General features: G+C 32.1%; 2 protein-coding genes across 5 annotated transcripts in view; both read left to right on the forward strand.

The window, feature by feature from the left end:
* LOC140432710 (uncharacterized) overlaps positions 1 to 22,302 on the forward strand; it is a 48,253-nt gene extending 25,951 nt beyond the window's left edge. For 3 of the 4 annotated variants that reach the window (XM_072520776.1, XM_072520774.1, XM_072520779.1), the window contains 3 exons: positions 1,741 to 1,845; positions 3,814 to 3,919; positions 5,660 to 5,763. In XM_072520776.1, coding sequence (XP_072376877.1) covers positions 1,741 to 1,845; positions 3,814 to 3,919; positions 5,660 to 5,663 — 215 coding nt within the window. In that variant the 3' untranslated portion in view covers positions 5,664 to 5,763. Of the gene's footprint in view, positions 1 to 1,740; positions 1,846 to 3,813; positions 3,958 to 5,659; positions 5,764 to 20,530 lie in introns of those variants that run through there. The other variant, XM_072520777.1, reaches the window with a different exon arrangement.
* LOC140432711 (uncharacterized) lies at positions 12,971 to 22,332 on the forward strand. Its single transcript, XM_072520780.1, has 5 exons — positions 12,971 to 13,131; positions 13,265 to 13,369; positions 18,256 to 18,360; positions 20,392 to 20,497; positions 22,237 to 22,332. Exons 1-5 carry the CDS (start codon positions 13,074 to 13,076, stop codon positions 22,238 to 22,240), a joined length of 378 nt encoding a protein of 125 aa, XP_072376881.1. The 5' UTR covers positions 12,971 to 13,073; the 3' UTR covers positions 22,241 to 22,332.
* The last annotated feature ends 4,042 nt before the right edge of the window (positions 22,333 to 26,374 follow it).

A 26,374-nucleotide genomic window follows, 5' to 3' on the forward strand; every position in this document is an offset into this window, starting at 1 on the left:
AAGGAAGAATTTGCAAAGTTGTGCAAAGAAGCATCCAAGAGGAGTTTGGCAATAAATTAAAATAAAACAAAATACTTAATATGCTCAAGAAAAAGTACAGTTAATATGATAAGGTCAAATATTGGGAAATGTAGGTTTATAAAGGTCTTCTTCTTCTCATGGCGCCGTCTCCTTTTGAAGGTTGGCGATCCAAATATCAATTGTAGTTTTGGAAACTGCTGCGCGAAAGATTTCTGCGGATGAGCGGTCGAACCATCTCCTTAGGTCTTTCAGCCATGAGTTCTGGCGTCTTCCTACTGATCTTTTGCCCTGTACTTTTCCTTCCAGTATAACTTGAAGTAATTCATATCTTTCAGCTCTTAACGCATGACCCAAGCACTGCATTTTCCTCTCTTTGATTATTCTTAGTAATTCTTTTTGTTTACACATGCAACGAAGTACCGCAATATTAGTAACTCTTTGTACCCATGGAATTCTCAACATCATCTGTATATATACATCTCAAAGGCATCTATCCTTTTTTCTATTTCAGAGTCCATTGTCCAACTTTCACAGCCATACAGTAAGACAAAAAAAACATCTGATCATTCGGATTCTAAGCTGCAGACTAAGGTCTGATCTTGTAAAAAATGTTTTCATGCTCATGAATGTTTTTCTTACTTGTTCGATTCTTGATTTCTTTTTTTTTTTTTTGATTACACTGACTATTAATATTTGCTCCCAAATATTTTATGGAATTTACCTGTTCTATTATTTGACATTTGAAGTTAATCTTAATTCCGCCTTGGACCTCTGAAAAGGCTTTTGAAAATAAAAGACCTTTAAATAGGTAGAACACTTTAAATATGTTAGAGTTCCCGTTGATGGAACTAATGAAAGAACCATAGTAATAAATGAAAGAATTGTGGCAGGAAACAGAACTTAATGGAAATACAACAACTTTCTCAAAGATAAGAAGCTTACTTAAAATACTAAACTGAAAATTTACAGAGCAGCAATTAGACCAGTAATCACATATGGTGCTGAAGTAATGTGCCTGACACAGAAAGATGAAGAAAGATTGATGATCTTACAAAGAAAAATCATTCGGAGAATAGCAGGCCCACTAAACTAAACTTAGGTAAAAATGAATTTAGAAAACTAATGAAGTATGAAATAAGAGAACTTTTGAAAAGAGAAGACATCGTCAGATTTATCAAGGCACAGAGACTTAGATGGATGGTACTTCTAGAAAAAAGAAATTCAGAAGCAGTTATCAAGAAATTCACTAATTGGAGACCAGTATTAGGCAGACCACGAGGAAGACCAAAGACGAGATGGAGGAACCAGATAATTGCGGATCTTAATAAGATAGGAGTTGGAGATTGGAAAACCATAAGCAAACAAAGGAAAGAATGGAGAAACATTGTAGAAGACGTTAAGTCACACAACCAATTATAAAACTCCTTTATCGTTTTAATTATGCTTGGTCTAACTGTCACTATCGGCACTTGGTTTTGTTCTTGTATTTATTATGTTTGAAATTTAATTTGTTATTGAGTCATTTGTTAAAAGAGCTTTTAACTTGGTTATTTTAAAAACCCACTATTTAAAATTATTCATGTCTTTTTTTTAACATAGATGTACTTTGACAACTTTTACTAGACAACTATAGTAATTTGTATTTTGTAACTGAGGACTTCTACCAACGTTAATTTTTTCAATTTTGGTTTATTATATTTTCTCTTTTTTTTTTTTTAGGAAACCCATTATGTGAAGGTATCCAATGCGGTGTACCAAACTGCCCTCCTGGATCCCAATTGAAGCTCAAAGATAATGCTTGTTGTCCCTCATGCGAACCATTCGGTATGTTTTTTTTTCTCGATTTTAGGCATATAAAACGTTTAATACACTTCCACTCAAAAGCATCTCTAGGGTCTAAGGTCGAGCGTCTACGACGAGACCGTTTTAAAATAACGGTTAAAAACTAGTTAAGAACCAAATTAAGGTGGATCGTCCCTTGGGCGAATCCCCGTGAATTTACGCTGCCGATGCTAACAAAATAGTTGTGAGTGCAATCGGTTTAGGACTGTAGTTTTAAAACAGATAAGCAGTGGACGCTTGACCTAAGTCCTCTTTTTTAGTCAGAAGTGTATAGACGGGTTTGACAGTTGAAACACGTAGTATGAGATATTAGAAGAAGACTGTCATCTAGGGATTCATTCATTTTTTAGTGGAACTATTTTTAAATAAACAATTAAAACGTCAAACTCATTATTTTGCTCATAATTTAAAAACTTTCCTGTTTAGAGATTTGATATCAACAAACAACTTGTTTAGAAAAAAAAAATATACAAAATGTGATGTTAAATTAAAATCGGTTAGTAAACTGTCACCTCATGGGGTTTCTTCATCCTCAATTTGTTTCCAACTATATATAGACACATGTAAATACATATCGTTACATTTCGATATGGCCTTAACAAAGGCATTCCTTTGTATACTATATAAGGTATTATCATTTGGGGATTGTTTTCCCCTTTACAATAATTGAGGTTGATGAATAAAACTTCAGAGATTAGAAGGTACAATGGTAACACCAGCTACATAGTTAAGTGTGAGGCATTAAGCCTCCAATAGCAGGGGACTCCAGGTATCGGAGCTTCAACAAGTCTTTAAGGACCGAGACCGGTCCGGTGATCCACAAATAACGATTGCTTGAAAATCACCCGTATTTATACACTCGAGTTCCTACTCACAAAGTAGTGGGGGCAATTCTCAAGACAATCGGCCAATAGCGGATTGATAATATTTAAATAGCCAATAGTAAATTTATATTACTTTCATTGGCCAATTAAATTGAGGAGCCGTATGCACAGTACGCGGATTGGCCAGAGCCTTAGCTAGAGTACGGCGACAAAACAAATAAGTTATTGCAAAATGAACAACAAAATTGTTGGTTTTGAATATTGTTACTAAACTTGATGTTTTGAACTTTTTTGTAATTTATTAAAATTTGTTTAAATATGTACCTGAACTGAAGGGTCTTATTGTGTTTGAATTGTGTGAAAATAATGAGCCAGATCGGTTAAATAGTATTTGCCAAATTTCATGTGGATTTTTTTATTTATCGACAATTTGAGGCCAAAAATGCACCATTTTAGTTAACTATCTGATAAAAAACATGTAAACCTTTATAATTGAGATTTATAAATAATGTTAATTTACTATTGCAAAATGTAATTTTTTGCTTATAAAAATTGTGAATAACTTTTTTATTATTTTGCTACTGAAATTAATGTTAAATTAATCATATAAATTGTTTCAAACAATTTTTGATAATAAAAGCCTGCTCCACCTCTTCTGAACCTTATGACGTTTAGATGCTATAAACTTAAGGTCTTTATGGCGTGACATCCTGTTTGATTTTTCAATGTCATCAGAGTTCTATCGGTTTTTTTATTTTCAACGGCTTCTAGCACGTTCCTGTAACGTTTAAGATCTATAAACTTAAAATATTTCTATGTAATTTGAGGGCTTCTTTTCAAACAGAGATAAAAACAGTTTGAATGTTTTCCCTTTTGTGGCTAAGAGGTAGAGTTTTCACATTATTTTCATTGTCGGGTATAGGTCAATAAGTCACTTTACAGTCTTTGGTTTAGTAATTATGAGTTCCTTATTAATGAAAAATATAACCAACCTATAGCCACGAATATTTCTCTCCACTTTCCATATAGCTTCATACAATTACATAATTTTACACTATCATTACCTACTAGTATTCTACAATAATGAAGCAAAATATTTTTAATACTAACTATTATATTATTTTAGGTAACCCACGATGTGCAGGTATACAATGTGGTATTCCACTTTGTCCAGCAGGCACAGTTTTGAGACTTAAAGATGGAGATTGTTGTGCCTCCTGCCAACCAGCACGGTAATTATTATATATGAACCTTTACAGAGTTAGGTTAGGTTAGGTTTAATATGAGTATTCACTAGACCTATCAGGTCTATTATGGTTCATCTCTAGAATGAAGTTATCCTTTTAGCCCAGCCTTTTAGTGATAGAAGATTTAGATAATGCTCAAATGTAGTGAGCCTAATCCTATCGAATCCTAAGCAGTTAAACAGAAAGTCCTGCACCGTCTTGTCTTCAGCATCTCAAAATCTGTAATTTGCACTAGTGTCCTGTTAGGATCTAGAATATTCCTATTCCTATGTAGTAGATATTTGAATTATTTCTTCTTTGAAGGTTTTTTTTAAGCCTTTGAATATTTAGGGCCCGTTTTGTTTTGTCGTACCAGCGGTTACCCGTTAATGTACTCCTTGCTATGCCAATGATATCTCCAGGGATTTTTCGTTTCCTCTTCAATAACAGTGTGTCCAGGCACCCTAAGTAAACTTACTTTTGTTACTTTTTCTGATCCTAATCAGATTCTGAAGATAATTTTAAATTATTGTAAAATAACTGAGTTATATTGATTTGGAACTTTTACTAAGGCTACTACTACCACTAAAACCCAGAGCTGTGTATGTACCATAATTGATCTGTCATTATGAGATTTGTCTCTTCCTGGAAAGACGACGATAAGTTACTTCGAAATTATATTTGGGGTAAATTGCTTTGAATGCCATTACCAACTTTGTATGATTTTTTATTATCCCTCCAGATTTGATCCCGCGATCCTTTTACCCTGTATCCAGGTATTTTATCCACTTTCTGTATGCTTCTACCTTTGTCTTGTTCTCCATCCATATAATTAGTGAAGGACGTCAATATCGTTTCTGGTATGATTAAACATGGTTGTCGTTGAAGCTTATTCAGCTTGTCTTTGGTGATTTTTTGTTGGCAATTAGACTACCATACTCAGATTTTCGTACATTTTTCATATGGTCATCCAGATGTCCTCTAGGTTTCGTCTCCTTTTAAAACAGACTGCTACTGTTTTCCAAGGATTGGCAGAGTTTTTCTAAATAGTACTTTTTCTTTAGTAAGGATATATTATAATGTTCGTTAGTGTGTGCTGGATAGAATATTTTTGTATTTTTCTTTAACTATAAATCCTAGATCATTCGCATAAGCTAGCATTTCTACCCTCTGTGTGCGTCAAGGAGCTGGATTAGGTAATCCACCAAGAATGACTACAGAAGGGGGAAAGTCCTTTCCCCTCTGGGTTCGGCTTAGCTGTTTTAGGCATTATCTCCTCTCCTTACAGATCCTCTTCCTCATTTCTTGATCACTTGTCAGGACGTAGTGACACTCTAAATATTATTGGCTTGCTCTTTACGGCTTTATGAAATGATTTCTCCACCAGAGTTTTCATTTGGTCTAACCATCGTGTTAGAGATCTTCCTCTTGGCCTTCGGCCTTCTACCTTTCTTTTTAATAATAATAGTTCCTTGCAGACAAATCAATCCTTTTTTTTCAGCATTGCTTGATTCAGTGGCATCCGGTTGTATAGGGCTCTAATCTTTTACTGTAACAAAAAGAGAATTTGGTAGCGCATTATGAAGTGCGATTTTTATACATTATATAATGTATATTGTATATATATATATATATATATATATATATATATATATATATATATATATATATATATATAAATATATTTATTTATTTATTTATTTGTATATAAACTATTGCTGAATAATAACCATTTTACTGTTTTAGGTAAATAATGATAAATCAAGGAAATATTGGAACCATCAGAAACAATGACTTATGGCAAATAAAATATTATTAATAAATTAATAAAATATTGTAACATTCAATAACCGATGTTTTATTTTAAAATCTTTTGTTTATACGTTTTATTTTATGTTGTTTCTTTATAAAAGGTAATATTTGAAAGCAATATAACACCCAATCTTTTCTGTTTAAAGCATAACACAATAATAAATACTCGTAGATTGATAATCCACGTCTCTTTTAAGTTTCTGACGTTTAAAAACTGTATTGAGATGAGCTTTAAATATACCACTGATAAACACAAATTTACATCTCACCATGCTCGATCGACAAAAACTCTCTTGATAAAGAAAAGTTATACTTAACAGGTTCAAATGCACGTGGACTGAAAATAGAAAAACTATTTATATTGACAAAAGTTTAATAACAGCAAAGCACCAGTAAGTAATATATTGAACAAAAGAACTTACAAATAGGGAATAATAAAATAATTTTCACTTTGAATTCGGTAAATAGTAGAACGAATGATAAATTAGAGGAATATATTGAAGACAAAACATTACATGTGCCAGTGTTGACTCTTCAATGGGCAAAGCTTTTGCATACTTTATGGGTAATTTCATAATAAAATCTTCCATTGCAAGATTAGACCTACCCCTTTTTCTTTTCAAGTTGATAGGTCTGATAAGTCCTGAATATGTTTTATAAGCTTGCATGACATAAGGACTACTAATATTAAATTCTAACTTCACAAGGTTGCTTATGGCAAAATTAGTTTGGATGAAATGCTCCCTTAGATGAGGAAAATCAAAAATGTTTTACCTCTTTAGAGTAGTTACAACAAAAGGTCTTTTGTTTTTGGCTCCCTTTAAATAAATTCACAATTACTGGGAGAATAGAGTGCAGTATTCGTTTTTGCATTTTTTCCCAAAATCCCTATTGCTAGGTAACATAGTATGACCTACCCGTGGAGGTAGGTCATACTATGAAATTTTTTTGATTCTTCCAGAAGCCAATAGCTAATAGACGTAATCAAAATTCCACGACTGTCCAATTTTTATTTTAGCCACAACAGTTATCCGATACGGCGTAAAGTGTTTTAAAAATTCAAATTCGGACATTAATTTTTTCAAAATAATTGTTTAAGCAACTGGCAAATTCATTCGCCATTGTTTGGCAGTTCTTTTATGTCTAAGGAAAAAATACCTTTCTTCAGGTTGATTGCAGCAATGGATTCTTAATGTTGTTCTGAAGCTATTTTCTTGTGGCATTTTAAAGTAATTACTATTTAAATGGGAATAAGCCACAATTAAAGGTTAAAGTACGTTTATTGACGTTTCAATTTCCACTTCGGAAATCGGAAATCGGAACGATTTCCGAAGTGGAAATTGAAACGTCAATAAACGTACTTTAACCTTTAATTGTGGCTTATTCCCATTTAAATAGTAATTGCGGCAATGGATACTAAAATTATAGCACTAAAATTTTTTATTTGTAAAAGCAGGTCCAGTAGTCAATTTTGAAGTGAACAAAAGTCTGCTGGAGGTCAAAAATTATAACATAAACATTTTTATTTACCTCGGATACCTCCACTGCTTGCTTAACAATGTTTCTCGCTACTTCAGCCTTCCTATTAACTATTTGTAACTTTCTTGATTTTTTCAATTTTTTCAAATCAAAACAGGATAGGGCGTTCATAATTCTTAATTATCTAGTCATTTATTTCTTAATCATTTAGATAGCAGGGAATATCTGTATTTTAAAATGCGATTAAAATTTTCAGAGATAATTTGAAGATGCATTTGTGAAACAATCTGTATACATCTTCACTTAACCAGTTAAAGACGTTGTTGTCTGCTTATGTTAGCAAGTGGTAACCAACATATCAACAAGAAGCTAAAAAGAATGTCTTCTTTATGGACAACAAATTGTTTGGTATTTGTAATATGTGTTTTTGTTTTTTCAAAATCGCGGTCATAAGATAATTTTCAAGCAGAAAAAAAAGAGCCTGAATATTGCAATGATTTGTGTTCTGCAGTTGAGGTTCTTTGTAAACGAACAAATTGCACAAACAAACAAGTAGAAGGCTACAAACCAGAACTTTGTAGATGCTGTACAGAATGTTATACAAGATTATTTAAGCCGTTTTTGGTATAATTAGGTCTTTAATTCAATTCCTTTAATTATTTTTTTGGTTCTGTATTTATATAATGATATGTAATTATCGTACTGTTAAAATACATACGCCAAATGAAGAAATGTATAGTTTATACTAAAAAGTTCTGTCATATTATGTACTATTCGAGTTTAAATAATTCTTTCATATACACGTCCACTAGAGGGCAAAAACTGATACTCCGGTAATTTGTATATTCCGACCTACTGCCTTTTTTCCTTTTTTGTATATTAATAAAATAAATGCTTACTTCCATTCATTTGGAATTCCATTCCTTTCTATTTTTCAATGTCTTGGGTGGTCTTTTTATTTTTTGCACATGTGAAAATATAAATCACACTGTCATCATCTTCTATGAAGTCAGTCGTCAATTAAAATTAGTAGGTTGATGTGTGCCAAACATGCACTGTCCATGTTGAGAATATACTGCAGAAACTTGTAAAATTCTTTTCATTAATCTGCTCCAATTAAAGAAATAATTATGTTTCTTATTGTCTATCTCTCTTGTAGCCCTAAGATGTTATTTTTCGATATTTGGAGGATTCGTCGCCAACAATTTCTCATACACTTGTTTCTTTTCGTTGCCAAGTCACTCCACTGCAGGTTTTTCTTCTTGCACTTTCGGTTTCATTCTCCTAATGCTTCGTTTCTAATGTATCTTTAGAGTTAATGAACTAAACATTCTACCAAGATGTTCTGGAGTTCGCTTCCCAAATTATATACTATAGATTTACAGATATAATTTCATTTTTGTTGTTTTCTTTTGAAACAGAATATCTGTAAGAAAATAATATTTTAGCTTTTATAACAAAGTGGTCAGATCAGCAATCGAGACCACTTTTTACTCTAGTATCTAATACTTTAAATTTTGATTCTTGCCTAATAATAGCATAGTCAATAATGGTTAATGGTCAATAATAATACCTACGTGTTGGTTATGTCCAAGTCAAGCGGTAAATATCGCCGTATGTGCTCGTTAGCGATTTTAAATGTTTGCTGATGGTATAAATATATTAGCACCTCGCTGTTTTCATTTATAGTCTACTTCACGAGGATCTACTACTAAGCTATTGGTATTTTTGCCAGTCTTTTTATTTATATCACTTAGCAGGGCTACTTTTCTATGGTAGCTCATTTGTCTTCAATGATTGACAATTCGTTAAAGAAATTACTTTTTTCTGCATTAGAGTCATCGTTACCAGACGCGTAAGCACTAATTACTATTAAGTCATATCCTTTTAATTTGTATTTCTTGTTATAAACCAGATCGAGTCCCTGAACGCCCCCAAGCCAAGTTCAGGGAGTACTTACCTTACGTTTGAGGGATCATGGGAGCATATGGAGCTACCAGTAAAGTAAGAGTGGTGTTACTACTAGAGAAAATCAAGATCTACTTGCACTTCCACATAACCAGTCACTGACCAATACCTTTCCAGCCAGTATTAAAGATGTACAAGGATTGATATCCATCTTTCAATGGAAGTTTGGTTGAGTTGCAGAACTTCAATGCCAACTACCAGCTCTTAAAAAAGCTTTGAAATTCTGAAATGCGTCACGTTATCCTTTCTATCTGGTAATAAAAAACAACGCTCATGACTAACCCACTTACTAAGATGTATGGGAAACGTTATCTTATTTAAAGTAACGTTTCCCATAAAAATAAAAATTTTTAAGGACACCGATGTCTACGTGTTAGTCTATTGTAATCCACGTGGTTACCACAGCAGAGCAAAAATCGTCCCTTACCACTTGTTTACAACTAAGAGTTGTAAAGGAGGGTGCAGTCCCGACAAGGTTTCAGGAAAAACCATCTCTTAAGGAGGAAGAATTATCACGCCGACACTTGCTACGCCCCTGACCTTGATCGAACCTTCTCGGCGTTCGAAAAAATTATACAGCCGTATTAACTTTATGAGAATTCTAGAGACACTTCCAAAAAAGAGGCGAAAAAGAGATTTATAGGGAGCAATTAGAATTTAAGGAGGTAGTCTTTGTCGTGTTTTAGTATTAGTTTTAGAAGATTGTTAATGAATAAAAATAAACATTACAATATCTATAGTGTGGAAGCCACTTATGAAATAAAATTGTTTGTATCCTTATTTTAGAAAATAATAAAAAACGTTGAGATACCTTAACTTTTAAATTTAAATGTGCACTATTTAAACATAAATTGAATGTACAGGGTGATCCACGCAAGTCTGGCATAGTCCATAATCTGTATTTTAAATGAAACACCCTGTATATTTTCATATTTTTAAAAGCTACTTAACAAGATATAACAAGTATAATTTTCTTCAAGACAATTAATTCATAGAATACCCGAGGTAATTGATTAGGTTACATTAAAATAAATGCTCAAAATGTTCTCCACCTTGTTGTTGGCAATAACACAGTCTCCTATAAAACTCGTCCCGAACTTTGTTTAAAGTTTGGGGTGAAATATTCCGCATTTCTGTAGTTATCTTTTCTTTGAGGTCTTCAATGCTAGTTGGTTGTGTTACATATACTTTGTTCTTGAGATAACCTTACAGAAAAAAATCCAAATTCGTAAGATCTGGCGACCTAGCTGACCACCCAATAGTACCCCTTCGTCCAATCCATTTATTGAAGAAGATTTCGTTGCACCGTCCTGCTGGAACCAGACAGTTTCATGCGGTAGAGTCAGATCTGTTAGATTGGGATATAAGTTAGCCAACTAAGGAAAAACATCGTCTCTTAACATACTTAAATATATTTTTCCGCTGTCAAATTACCATCTACAAATATAGGACCAATAATATGATCTACTATAATACCTGCCGTAAGAAAACAACATTACGTTGTAATAGAAATAGAACAAGCAAACATACTAAATTTAAAAAGTCTACAAGAAAAACGGCAATCAACTGGGACAAGGATAAACAAAAGGAAAAAGTGACATGGAATAAAATTAAAACTCTTAAAACAGACTTTTATACCCCAAATGTAGTTTTATCAAATATTCTTACAGTAACCATGATCCATTTGAAAAATGAAGAAAGTCACTCAACTTCAGTGCCAGAGACTTTTGCTCAAAACCACTTAATACAACATTACTTCCCATATCCAAAGAAAAGTATGACCGTTTAAAATTATATATAGAGAGAGTTATACTAAATCCTTATTACATTTTTTTTTTAAATTTACTATTATCTGAGAAAGAAACAGCAAAATATTTAAGAGTCATATCAGATTTTTTAGGAAACAGCTGTACAAATTGTAATGATCAAATAAATTTTTTTTGTACAGTTACAGTTACAGTTAGTTGGCTCGTTCTCCATTCGTCCGGTATTTTATTGTTATGTTCCATTTTTTCGAAAAGCGTTCCCAGTGATCATTTTTTATTTTTCTTACAACTGCATGTGTGTCGTTTCTAATTGTCTGGTAATTATGGTCTGCCACTTGTGTTTTGGTTGACAGGTGTCTCAGTTAAGCTTTTTTCTTTTCTTTACATTTTTCATTCACTTCTGTACAAAACCATGTTCTTTGCCATGGGAACGATTTATTTTTATTTATATTTCTTTCACCGTGAACTTCTTTGGCCGACGCTAAAATATTAGACTTATCTTTTGCCCAGCTTTCTTCGACTCCATCACTTTCTGTGATATACCTATGTATTTCTGCTTTTTTCGGTTATTCTTTTTTGGAATAGGTATCTTGTGGAGTTATCCTGTAAATCTTTGTGGTGTGCAAAATTGACAGTGCGAATTGCCGCGTTGATTGCCTACCTTTTTAGAATCAGTTACGCATAAGGAAGAATTAATTTTTAGTACGTATACTATGTTTTCAAATTTTGAAGTTTCTTTAAAAAGCCAAGGATTTTCATCATTAACCCTAATATATTATCATTGTTGATTTCCTGATAATTTATTAGGTATGCTCCATTGCTTCCAACTTGTTTTTCGTTTATTTTTGAAGTTATACTGCTATACGCACGGTCGGCGTTGGAAATTTGCATGAGAGTGAATCTGTGAAACCATTACATATGTAAGATAATGAGTAAGAGAGAGACAGAAGATATATTTTCTCTCTCTTCCTCTCTCGAGAATAAAAATGTTCCTTTTGTATATATATATATATATATATATATATATATATATATATATATATATATATATATATATATATATTTAATATTATATATTATATAATATTGTATATATAATATTATATATAATATAATATGTATTAATATTATTATTTATGTGACATGTTTTGTATTATTTAAAATTAAACCTTTATAATAATTATTTTAGGCTTTTGTATTTTCAAAATAATCACTGTTTTACCGAACTGTCAATTTTAAAGTTTGGTTTTTTATTTTTATCTTCGTAAAGTAAGTTATAAATGTATATTGGCAGTTTTAAATACTTATGAATATTACATTTTAATTTATATTGTATTATTATATTGAATTATGTTGCAGTGTATTTATTGTATTGTAATTTTAATATTAATCAAAAACAAAATAAACAATGAATTTTACTGCAGAGTATGTGTAATTTTTTTTGCATTCAACTCCTTTTATACATATATAAAAATAAAAATATATATTTTCATTAAAATATTGATACAATCCTTCATTTACTATACTCCTATTACAGGTCAAATATTTATATACAGCAAACGATGCACCATATACCTACATAACTAATTCTTTTTCTCTTTCTGCTCTCTCTTACCTATAGCATTACATATGTAATGATTGTGCAGATTGACTCCTATATAAATTTTTAGCGGCGAACGCGTGTATAGAAGTATAACTTCTACAGGCAGTCCCACTGGACTGCCACACCCGTTTTTCTACATTCTAGTTATTTTCAAGTTATAATTATTTATGGTAATATGATGGTGTGCTTAGATGACGACTTCGAATTTGGCATACAATTCTTTCAATAAATTTTTTTGAATATATTCATTGAATATATTTTGAATATATGTTTTTATATTAAAAACATATTGATATTGATTGACCTATAACTTTTTCCAATATTTAACATAGATAAAAATAATATATTCAGCTAATGTTTGTGTTTTAAGTTCATGTTATAATATAATCGTTAATTTATATTATTTGCTATCAGTGTTTATTGGTTTAATTAGTGTTTAATTCACCAAATATAAAAGCAGACGAATACTTTGTTTTTCAAACCAGTTTCAATTTATATACTAGTCAGTTCTTTTATAACATACGAATTCACAATGAAGTTTATCGTACTTTGTGCCTTAGTACTTTACTGCTCTTTAGCTGAAGGTGTAGGTAATAAAGTCGCATTTTTATTCGCCAATAATTAAGTCGCATGGTCTAAAGCTACAAGATCATTTGTATCTGAATTGAATTTGCACATTACCGTTAAAGATCTGCTACTAATTTTAATTTTTTTTAATTCTAGGAAATCCAGCATGTGCTGGTATACAGTGCAATCCTCCACAATGCGGACGTGGTGCTCGTCCAATAGTGAAGGCAGGTGCTTGTTGTCCCACATGCGAAGGATTCGGTAAGAATGTTATTCGTTGTAGTATATTAAAGAATAATTGAATATTGAGTGCAAGTGTTTTAGAGACCAGTTATCCACGAATACTTTATCCTATTTTTTTTTTATTGGTACACTTTTAAATCATGTAATTTTACTACAAAAAATTTAAATAAGAGCTATCTGATTATTCATCTTGTCACACACCTCTCGGGTATCATTATCAGATGAGTTTGTTATATTTTCAGCTTGATTTTGTGATATTTTCACAATTTCAGTTTGGAAATAATATATTCTACTGTTCGTTGCAAGATATTTCGGATTGAATCTTCTAGGTATAGTTGTATACAGGGTCGGACTTATATATGATACATTTTATCAAAATTACAGCAATCACACAAAGTAAAAAAATAGAAAAAAAAATAATTTTAAACTTAACTATCGTCTACATTTAAATCGGTATCACTATCGTTGCTATCGTTTAAATATATAACTACTCTATTTATAATGTTTTGGAACTGTAAGTATGTTTCTTCTAATTTTTTGGCATGCTCTATACATTTTTTCGGTCTTACCGAATTAAATCTACAACAGCCGAACATGATTTAGGAGAATTATTATTTTTCCTGACATTACTTTTTAATGGAGACCACAACAGTTCTATTAGATTCAGTACACAATAGTAAGGGGGTAATCTTAATACTTTATGCCCATAATTCTCAGCTAGCCTGTCGATAACATAATTTTTTCACATTTAACTAATTTTAATGGTTCTACAAGTGGTTTTTTTGTGTAAGAATCCATAAAATATATTTCATGTTTTGATAAAAATTCTTGAATTTCAGCTTTGTTTGAATTAGTGTTTGGAATTTTACTCTTTAGTCTATAATGATATTCGAGCATTATCCAAAATAATAAGGCTATTTCTTTTTAATTTAGGTAGTAGTTGCTGCTCAAACTGCTTTTCAAACAAAGTACTGTTCATATCTTGATGATAATCTGAGCGACAATCACTAACACTCTTAGCAGAAAGTAATAAAGTATCTTCTACCCACCCTGATTCTCCCCCACAATGTAAAATACAAATTATCTTCCCTGTAGAGGAAGGAACATTGGTGAGGTAATTTTTACTACCATCAATCCAACATTTTTTAACTATATCGTGGGTGGCGAACCAAGTTTCATCCAAATAATACAGGTTCTTCCCTTCACTCCTAAAAGACCTTAGACTCTCCAAATAATCGAACTTTCTTATTATTAAACGACTGGATTCCATACTTACCTGCTTTATTCACTGCTTTAAACATAAAACCATTAGATTTTAAAAAGCTCCAAAAAGTAGTTTTATGACACTCGGGAATTATTTCTTTGTTTCTTAATTCACTTAAAAGTTTATTTAAAGTTGGTAAGTTATTCACCGAATACATGTGATATATTGTTTCCCGTATAGCTGATAAATAAAAACTTGGCAAAACTCGATGGGCACCACAATCCTTTCTTTTTTTCACAACACTGATTCGTCTTTTATAAGTTCGTACACAGTGGATCGTGGTACTTTGTCAAAAAACCGTTTTTTTTTTATCGCTTCTGATTTACCTGTCGTCGAAAGAAAACCTAAGAAAAAATATGTAATTTTACGTTTTAAGGAATTCTTCTCGGAATTCTGTGTTTTTTATGAATTAATTAATCGGTAACCTTCTGTAAATCGGTAATATGATTAACCTTCCTAATACCGGGTGGGGCGAATTCTCGCCACATTTTAACGTTTTTATTAATATCTGTAATTAAGTTTAATCAATCGCTTTGACGGTTTAGAACATTGGTAGTTGATGTATTAAGAGCACAAAGAAGTAGTAAAACCCATAATACCGCCACCAGAAAATTAAATATTCTCGTCGGATTTTGCCGAAATGTATGTGGGGCGAAAATTCACCCCACGTTGTATCGAGTGTTTTCACGTTCTACTTCTGATTTTATCAGTTTAGGCGAAAGTTTGGGAAAATAATTACTAATGACTGTACTAATTACTTGCTATGATATGCATTCTTGGCTAGATTCTTCAAAGCACCACTTTCAAGATGAGATTGTCTCTCTAAGAATTTGTAAAGTGCAATTAGCCCTAGTTACGTCTGATATATGACAACTGCGCTAAAATTACGTGTTTATTTGATGGGTTTCTGAATGTGACTGTCTTCTGTCTTTGATTTTTAATTTTTTGACTTGGTATTAAACAAAGTATACAGACAATAAAAAGTAAACAAATGGTAAGAATAATGAGATACATAGAATCCTTGCGCTTAAAAGTGAACCAAACTACTAAAAAAAAATTAATCTTTTCCATCAATATACCTATCAAATAAACTATTATTTATTTAGGAAAATTATCAGCAAATACCTGGCTGTAATACTGAATACTGGAGAAAGTAGATAGTGTCTGCATGCATATCCACTGTCACCAATTAATAAGCCTGGAATTTTACTTTTTCCCATTCTAGTTCTTAATGCACTTCCATCAAATATTAAGCTATCATGACTTGACCCTGTTGACCTTGTTGTTCAACAACAATATCCATATTCTTTCTTCTATGACTTGCAAAAAGCTACAGTTCATTCATGTAGAGCCTGAATAATGAACATGAATGATAAACAAGTATATACCTTTACATTTGAAAAATGGGCAATCCCATAAAAACTGGTTATATTCCTATAAAGTAGCAAACAATATTAAATTTGTTGTTTAAGTTAATGCGCTAACGAAATATTGTAAAATTCCATTGGGTTTTACATAATTTTATCACGAATATATCGCTTTCGTATACGTTCCGGACGATTTTCTTATACAATGTGATAAATAAACTCTAAAAATTCTTTATCGTTTTTGAAGCTTTTTTAAAAATAAAAAAATTATAACATCGACGTCGCAGCTTGTGGCGTACGCTGATGACATAGCACTGATGAGTAGAAACCTAAACAGTTTAAAGGAAGAATTTGCAAAGTTGTGCAAAGAAGCATCCAAGAGGAGTTTGGCAATAAATTAAAATAAAACAAAATACTTAATATGCTCAAGAAAAAGTACAGTTAATATGACAAGGTCAAATATTGGGAAATGTAAGTTTGTAAAGGTCTTCTTCTTCTCATGACGCAGTCTCCTTTTGAAGGTTGGCGATCCAAATGGCAATTGTAGTTTTGGAAACTGCTGTGCGAAAGATTTCTGCGGATGAGCGGTCGAACCATCTACTTAGGTCTTTCAGCCACGAGTTCTGGCGTCTTCCTACTGATATTTTGCCCTGTACTTTTCCTTCCAGTATAACTTAAAGTAATTTATATCTTTCAGCTCTTAACGCATGACCCAAGCACTGCATTTTCCTCTCTTTGATTATTCTTAGTAATTCTTTTTGTTTACACATGCAACGAAGTACCGCAATATTAGTAACTCTTTGTACCCATGGAATTCTCAACATCATCTGTATATATACATCTCAAAGGCATCTATCCTTTTTTCTATTTCAGAGTCCATTGTCCAACTTTCACAGCCATACAGTAAGACAGAAAAAACGTAACATCTGATCATTCGGATTCTAAGCTGCAGACTAAGGTCTGATCTTGTAAAAAATGTTTTCATGCTCATGAATGTTTTTCTTACTTGTTCGATTCTTGATAGGATTTCTTTTTTATTTTTTTGATTACTCTGACTCTATATTAATATTTGCTCCCAAATATTTTATGGAATTTACCTGTTCTATTATTTGACCCTTGGCATACACATGTACGTTAATTGTTGTCTTTGAAAATACTAAAGTTTTAGTTTTGGAAACGTTTAGATGTAAACCGAACATTTCGCTGTGATAACCTACCGCATTTATTATATTCTGTAGTTCTTGTGCGTTGCTTGCTATTAAGATGGTATCATAAGCATATTTGGTGTTGTCTATGCTGATTCCGTTAATCTTAATTCCGCCTTGGACCTCTGAAAAGGTTTTTGAAAATAAAAGACCTTTCAATAGGTAGAACACTTTAAATATGTTAGAGTTCCCGTTGATGGAACTAATGAAAGAACCATAGTAATAAATGAAAGAATTGTGGCAGGAAACAGAACTTAATGGAAATACAACAACTTTCTCAAAGATAAGAAGCTTACTTAAAATACTAAACTGAAAATTTACAGAGCAGCAATTAGACCAGTAATCACATATGGTGCTGAAGTAATGTGCCTGATACAGAAAGATGAAGAAAGATTGATGATCTTACAAAGAAAAATCATTCGGAGAATAGCAGGCCCACTAAACTAAACTTAGGTAAAAATGAATTTAGAAAACTAATGAAGTATGAAATAAGAGAACTTTTGAAAAGAGAAGACATCGTCAGATTTATCAAGGCACAGAGACTTAGATGGATGGTACTTCTAGAAAAAAGAAATTCAGAAGCAGTTATCAAGAAATTCACTAAATGGAGACCAGTATTAGGCAGATTACGAGGAAGACCAAAGACGAGATGAAGGAACCAGATAATTGCGGATCTTAATAAGATAGGAGTTGGAGATTGGAAAACCGTAAGCAAACAAAAGAAAGAATGGAGAAACAATGTAGAAGACGTCAAGTCACACAACCAATTATAAAACTTCTTTATTGTTTTAATTATGCTTGGTCTAACTGTCACTATCAGCACTTGTTTTTGTTCTTGCATTTTCTTCTTGTATTTATTATGTTTGAAATTTAATTTGTTATTGAGTTATTTGTTAAAAGAGCTTTTAACTTGGTTATTTTAAAAACCCACTATTTAAAATTATTTATGACCTTTTTTTAACATAGATGTACCTCGACAACGTTTATACAGTTACTAGAGTAATTTGGTACTTTGTAACTGGTTTATTTTTTCAATTTTGGTTTATTACATAAATATTTTTCTTTTAGGAAACCCATTATGTGAAGGTATCCAATGCGGTGCACCAAACTGCCTTCGTGGATCTACATTGAAGCTCAAAGATAATGCTTGTTGTCCCACATGCGAACCATTTGGTATGTTTGTTTTTTTCGATTTTAAGCGAATGAAACGTTTAATTCACTTCCACTTAAAATCATCTTTAGGGTCTAAGGTTGGGCGTTTACGACGCAACTGTTTTAAAATAACGAACCTAATTCAGGCGGATCGTCCCTTGGGCGAATTCCCGTGCATTAACGCTGCCGACGCTAACAAAATAGTTGTGAGTGCAATCGGTTTAGGACTGTAGTTTTAAAACAGATGAGCAGTGGACGCTCGAGCTAAGTTCACTTTTTTAGTCACAAGCGTATAGATGGCTTTGGCAGTTGAAACACGTAGTATGAGATATTAGAAGAACACTGTCATCTAGGGATTCATTCATTTTTTAGTGGAATAATTTTTAAATAAACAATCAAAACGTCAAACTCATTATTTTACTTATAATTTAAAAAGTTTCCTATTTAGAGATTTGATATCAACAAACAACTTTTTTAGAAAAAAAAAATATACAAAATGTGATATGTTAAATTAAAATCGGTTAGTAAACTGTCACCTCATGGGGTTTCTTCGTCCTCAATTTGTTTTCAACTATATCTAAACACATGTAAATACATATCCCCTGGGAGCTCGTTATTCCATAGCATTATGGAGCGTCTTCCATGTCGATATGGCCTTAACAAATGCATTCCTTTGTTTACTATATAAAGTATTATTATTTGGGGAGTGTTTTCCTCTTTGCAATAATTGAGGTTGATGAATAAAACTTTATTCATCATATATTTATGATATTCATCATAAATATAAAGATGAGAAGGTACAATGGTAACACCAGCTACAGAGTTAAGTGTGAGGCAGTAAGTCTTTAATGGCAGGGGACTCCAGGTATCGGAGCTTCAAGTCTCTAAGGACCGAGACCGGTCCAGTCCGGTGATCAACAGATGACGATTGCTTGAAAATCACCCGTATTTATACACTCGAGTTCCTACTCACAAAGTAGTGGGGGCAATTCTCAAGACAATCGGCCAATATCGGATTGATACTATTTAAATAGCTAATAGTAAATTAATATTACTTTCATTGGTCAATTAAATTGAGGAGCGGTATGCACAGTACGCGGATTGGCCAGAGCCTTAGCTAGGGTACGGCGACAAAACAAATAAGTTTATTGCAAAATGAACAACAAAATTGTTGGTTTTGAATATTGTTACTAAACTTGATGTTTTGAACTTTTTTGTAATTTATTAAAATTTGTTTAAATATGTACCTGAACTGAAGGGTCTTGTTGTATTTGAATTGTGTGAAAATAATAAGCGTGATCGGTTAAATAGTATTTGCAAAATTTAATTTGGATTTTTTTATTTATCAACAATTTGAGTCCAAAAATGCACCATTTTAGTTAACTATCTGATAAAAAACGTGTAAAGCTTTATAATTGAGATTTATAAATAATGTTAATTTACTATTGCAAATTGTATTGTAATTTTTTGCTTATAAAAATTGTGAATAACTTTTTTATTATTTTGCTACTGAAATTAATGTTAAATTAATCATATAAATTGTTTAAAATAATGTTTGAGAATAAAAGCCCGCTCCACCTCTCTGAACCCTAAGACGTTTAGGTGCTATAAACTTAAGGTCTTGATTACATGACACCCTGCTTGATTGTTTAATATCATCAGAGTTCTATCGGTTTTTTCTTTTCAACGGCTTCTAGCACGTTCCTGTACCGTTTAGGATCTATAAGCTTAAAATATTTGTATGTAATTTGAGGGCTTCTTTTCAAACAGAGATAAGAACAGTTTGAATGTTTTCCCTTTTGTGGCTAAGAGGTAGAGTTTTCACATTATTTTCATTGCCGAGTATAGGTCAATAAGTCTTTTTACAGTCTTTGATTTAGTAATTATGAGTTCCTCATTAATAAAAAATATAACCAACCTATCGCCACGATTATTTCTCTCCACTTTCCATATAGCTTCATACAATTACATAATTTTACACTATAATTACCTACTAGTATTCTACAATAATGAAGCAAAATATTTTTAATACTAACTATTATATTATTTTAGGTAATCCACGATGTGCAGGTATACAATGTGGTATTCCACTCTGTCCAGCAGGCACAGTTTTGAGACTTAAAGATGAAGATTGTTGTGCCTCCTGCCAACCAGCACGGTAATTATTATATATGAACCTTTACAGAGTTAGGTTAGGTTAGGTTCAATATGAGTATTCACTAGACCTATCAGGTCTATTGTGGTTCTCTACAGCTAGTTATCCTTTTAGCCCAGCCTTTTAGTGATAGAAGATTTAGATAATGCTCAAATGCAGTGAGCCTAATCCTATCGAATCCTAAGCAGTTAAACAGAAAGTGCTGCACCGTCTTGTCTTCAGCATCTCAAAATCTGTAATTTGCACTAGTGTCCTGTTAGGATCCACAATATTCCTATTCCTATGTAGTAGATATTTGAATTATTTCTTCTTTGAAGGTTTTTTTTTGAAGCCTTTGAATGTTTAGGGCCCATTTTATTTTGTCGTACCAGCGGTTACCCGTTAACTGTACTCCTTGCTATGCCAATGAAATCTCCAAGGCTTTTTCGTTTCCTCTTCAATAACAGTGTGTCCAGGCACCCTAAGTAAACTTACTTTTGTTCGTTTTTGTGATTCTAATCAGATTCTGAAGATAATTTTAAATTAATGTAAAATAACTGAGTTATTTTGATTTGGAACTTTCACTAAGGCTACTACTACCACTAAAACCCAGAGCTGTGTATGTATCATAATTGATCTGTCATTATGAGATTTGTCTCTTTCTGGAAAGACGACGATAAGTTACTTCGAAATTATATTTGGGTTAAATTGCTTTGAATACCATTACCAACTTTGTATGATTTTTTATTATCCCTCCAGATTTGATCCCGCAATCCTTTTACCCTGTATCTAGGTATTTTATCCACTTTCTGTATGCTTTTACCTTTGTCTTGTTCTTCATCCATATAATTAGTGAAGGACGTCAATATCGTTTCTGGTATGATTAAACATGGTTGTCGTTGAAGCTTATTCAGCTTGTCTTTGGTGATTTTTTGTTGGCAATTAGACTACCATACTCAGATTTTCGTACATTTTTCATATGGTCATCCAGATGTCCTCTAAGTTTCGTCTCCTTTTGAAACAGACTGCTACTGTTTTCTAAGGATTGGCAGAGTTTTTCTAAATAGTACTTTTTCTTTAGTAAGGATATATTATAATGTTCGTTAGTGTGTGCTGGATAGAGTATTTTTGTATTTTTCTTTAACTATAAATCCTAGATCATTCGCATAAGCTAGCATTTCTACCCTCTGTGTGCGTCAAGGAGCTCGATCAGGTAATCCACCAGGAATGACTACCGAAGGGGGAAAGTCCTATCCCCTCTGAATTCGGCTTAGCTGTTTTAGGCATTATCTTCTCTCCTTACAGATCCTCTTCCTCATTTCTTGATCACTTGTCAGGACGTAGTGACACTCTAAATATTATTGGCTTGCTCCCTTCATTGGCTGTGATCCTTTGCCGTATGGACGGCTTCATGAAAAGATTTCTCCACCAGAGTTTTCATTTGGTCTAACCATCGTGTTAGAGATCTTCCTCTTGGTCTTCGGCCTTCTAATTTTCTTTTTAATAATAATAGTTCCTTGCAAACAAATCAATCTTTTTTTTCAGCATTGCTTGATTCAGTGGCATTCGGTTGTATAGGGCTCTAATCTTTTACTGTAACAAAAAGAGAATTGGTAGGGCATTATGAAGTGCGCTTTTTATACATTATATTATAATGTATATTATATATATATATATATATATATATATATATATTTTTATTATTTATTTATTTATTTATTTGTATATAAAATATTGCAATATTAACCATTTTACTGTTTTAGGTAAATAATGATAAATCAAGAAAATATTAAAACTATCAGAAACAATGACTTATGGCAAATAAAATATTATTAATAAATTAATAAAATATGATAACATTCCGAGGTTTTATTTTAAAATCATTTGTTTATACGTTTTATTTTATGTGGTTTCTTTATAAAAGTTATTATTTGAAAGCAATATAACACCCAATCTTTTCTGTTTAAAGCATAACACACTAATAAATACTCATAGTAATAAATACAAATTTACATCTTACCATACTCAATCGACAAAAACTCTCTTGGTAAAGAAAAGTTATACTTAACAGGTTCAAATGCACGTGGACGGACTGAAAATAGAATAACTATTTATAGTGACAAAAGTTTAATAACAGCAAAGCACCAGTAAGTAATATATTGAACAAAAGAACTTACAAATAGGGAATAGTCAAATAATTTTCACTTTGATTTCGGTAAATAGTAGAACGAATGATAAATTGGAGAAATCCACTAAAGACAAAAAATTACATGTGCCAGTGTTGACTCTTCAACGGGCAAAGCTTCTGCATACTTTATGGGTAATTTTTTATTCCTTTTTGTTTTCAAGTTGATAGGTCTTATAAGTCCTGAATATGATTTATAAGCTTACATGACATAAGAACTACTAATATTAAATTCCAACTTCACAAGATTGCGTATGCCAAAATTAGTTTGGACGAACTGCTTCCTTAGATGAGAAAAATCAAAAATGTTCTTCCTCTTTAGACTAGTTACAACGAAAGGTCTTTTCTTTTTGGCTCTCTTCAAATATATTTACAATTACTAGGAGAATAGAGTGCAGTATTCGTTTTTGCATGTTTTTTCCACGGGGGCAAAATCCCTATTACTAGGTAACATAGTATGGCCTACCTGTGGAGAAACATGAACAATTTTTTTGAATCTTCCAGAAGCTAATAGACGTAATCAAAATTCCACGACTGTCTAATATTTATTTTTGCCACAACAGTTATCCGATATGGCATAAAGTATTTTAAAAATTAAAATTCTGACATCAATTTTTTCAAAATACTTCCGCCCTCGTTTGGCAATTCCTTCGTGCCTAAGGAAAAAATACCTTTCTTCAGGTTGATTGCAGCAATTTTTATTTATAAAGGCAGGTCCAGTAGTCAATTTTGAAGAGAACAAAGTCTGCTGAAGGTCAAAGATTATAACATAAACATTTTTATTTACCTCGAATACCTCCACTGCTTGCTTAACAATGTCTCTCGCTACTTCAGCCTTCCTACTAGTTATTTGTAACTTTCTTGCTTTTTAAGTTTTCTGAATTTTCCAGTTTCTTTGTTTCTTTATTTCTTTCTTTCTTTCAGAGGTCACGAATGTAAACTTGAAGGATGATCTTGATGCTCACCCGTTAGTTTTCCATGACGTTTCTTTCGTCACTATTTAAGGTGGTGTGCCCTTTTTTTGACATCCACCTTTGTCCAGACACTGACTATTCAATGTATATACCTATTGAATGGTGGCTGCCTTTTCCGTTTTTAAGTCTTTATCAGAGGCTTTGTGAGCCTGTTTCCCTTTCTGTCAAATGTCCATAGATATTTGGCAGAATTTACAATTTTTTCAAATCAAAACAGGATAGGGCGTTCATAATTCTTAATTATCTAGTCATTTATTTCTTAATTATTTAGATAGCAGGTAATATCTGTATCTTAAAACGCGATTAAAATTTTCAGAGATAATTTGAAGATGCATTCGTGAAACAACCTGTATACATCTTCACTAAACCAGTTAAAGACGTTGTTGTCTGCTTATGTTAGCAAGTGGTAAAAGCACTTAAAGACAATTAAGTAAAAATAAGATTGTAGTTTTTTCCTGCACTAATCCTGTACACTCTTCAAGGTACTTTCAGTGTATTTCTATATGACAAAGGTGTAGGTATCACCAACACATCAACAAGAAGCTAAAAAGAATGTCTTCTTTATGGACAACAAATTGTTGGGTATTTGTAATATGTATTTTTGTTTTTTCTAAATCGCGCTCAGAAGATAATTTTCAAGCAGAAAAAAAAGATCCTGAATATTGCAATGATTTGTGCTCTGCAGTTGAGGTTCTTTGTAAACCAACAAATTGCACAAACAAACAAATAGAAGGCTACAAAGCAGAACTTTGTAGATGCTGTACGGAATGTTATACAAGATTAGGTAAGTCGTTTTTTGGTAAAATCAAGTCTTTAATTCGATTCCTTTAAATTATTTTTTTGGTTCTGTATTTATATAATGACATGTAATTATCGTACTGTTAAAATACATACGCCAAATGAAGAAATGTATAGCTTATACTAAAAAGTTCTGTCATATTATGTACTATTCAAGTTTAAATAATTCTTTCATATACACGTCCACTAGAGGGCAAAAACTGATTTTCCGGTAATTTGTATATTCCGACCTACTGCCTTTTTTCCTTTTTTGTATATTAATAAAATAAATGCTTACTTCCATTCATTTGGGACATATTCTCCTTTTAGGATATTTGTCCAGAAGCTGCCTAAAATAATCTCTATAGGAGTGTTACAGGGTCTAGGGGCCTTTCTATTTTTCAATGTCTTGGGTGGTCTTTTTATTTTTTGCACGTGTCGAAATATAAATCACACTGTCATCATCTTCTATGACGTCAGTCGTCAATTAAAATTAGTGGGTTGTTGTCTGCCAAATATGCACTGTCCATGTTGAGAATATACTGGAGAAACTTGTAAAATTCTTTTCATTTATCTGCTCCAATTAAAGAAATAATTATTATGTTTCTTATTGTCTATCTCTCTTGTAGCCCTAAGATGTTATTTCTCGATATCTGGAAAATTTGTCGCCAACAATTTCTAATACACTTGTTTCTTTTCGTTGCCAAGTCACTCCACTGCAGGTTTTTCATCTTGTACTTTCGGTTTCATTCTCCTAATGCTTTGTTTCTAATGTCTATTTAGAGTTAATGAACTAAACATTCTACCAAGATCTTCTGGAGTTCACTTCCCAAATTTTACTGTGAGATTTACAGATATAATTTCATTTTTTTTGTTTTCTTTTGAAACAGAATATCTGAAAAAAATAATATTTTAGCTTTTAAAACAAAGTGGTTAGATCAGCAATCAAGACCACTTTTTACTCTAACATCTATACTTTAAATTTTGATTCTTGCCTAATAATAGCATAATCAATAATGGTTAATGGTCAATAATAATACCTACGTGTTGGTTATGTCCAAGTTAAGCGGTAAATATCGCCGTATGTGCTCGTTAGCGATTTTAAATGTTTGCTGATGGTATAAATATATTAGCACCTCGCTGTTTTCATTTATAGTCTCTACTTCACGAGGATCTACTACTAAGCTATTGGTATTTTTGCCAGTCTTTTTATTTATATCACTTAGCAGGGCTACTTTTTTATGGTAGCTAGTTATCTAGATCAGGAGCCATTCTGTCTCCGGCTTCTTCAAGTAATGTAGCCTTCCTTAAATTATTTTAAAGTGTTTGTTTGTCCATTTGTAGTATAGTGTAATGTACATTTATACGTTTATGACATCCTGTTCTTGCCGGATAGGCCACAATTGACGAAATGCCCCTGAAGATGATCTAGGGATCGAAAGTACTTGGGCAAGATTTAATTAAACTGTGCTCGATATATGCCTTTTATCTGATCAAAGTTCATTTATTCGAGCATTCAACCTTATATTTATTTAAAATATTTATGTTGATATTATTCTTTTTAAATCCCATTTGAAAGAGTCTGGGAAATTTTTTATAAGTTGAAATGGTTGGGGTGGGGAATTTTTTGGGTTTGGGAGGAGAGGAAAATTGGTGGGTATTTTAGAGAATTATATTTTTAAATGGTAAATTAAATTTGCATCATTAATTGAATACAATAATTGCATATTATATTCTACTCTCATTATATTCATTGACAATAGAACCTGAATTATTTTAGCGCTCTCTGTTGAGCAGTAGTATAATAATTTTGCTCTCTGCATCTGAATACAACCAGATTCACACTAATGTCCCCATATATAGCTGCAATATTGGCAGATCCCTCGATTTAAAAAGCACCAAGGATGATTTCTGGTTCAGATATAAAACTAATCACTAAAATTGTAAGCATTTTATCGCCTTTCG

The sequence above is a fragment of the Diabrotica undecimpunctata genome, chromosome 1, assembly GCF_040954645.1.
Source record: "Diabrotica undecimpunctata isolate CICGRU chromosome 1, icDiaUnde3, whole genome shotgun sequence".
NCBI classification, from domain to species: Eukaryota; Metazoa; Arthropoda; class Insecta; order Coleoptera; family Chrysomelidae; genus Diabrotica; species Diabrotica undecimpunctata.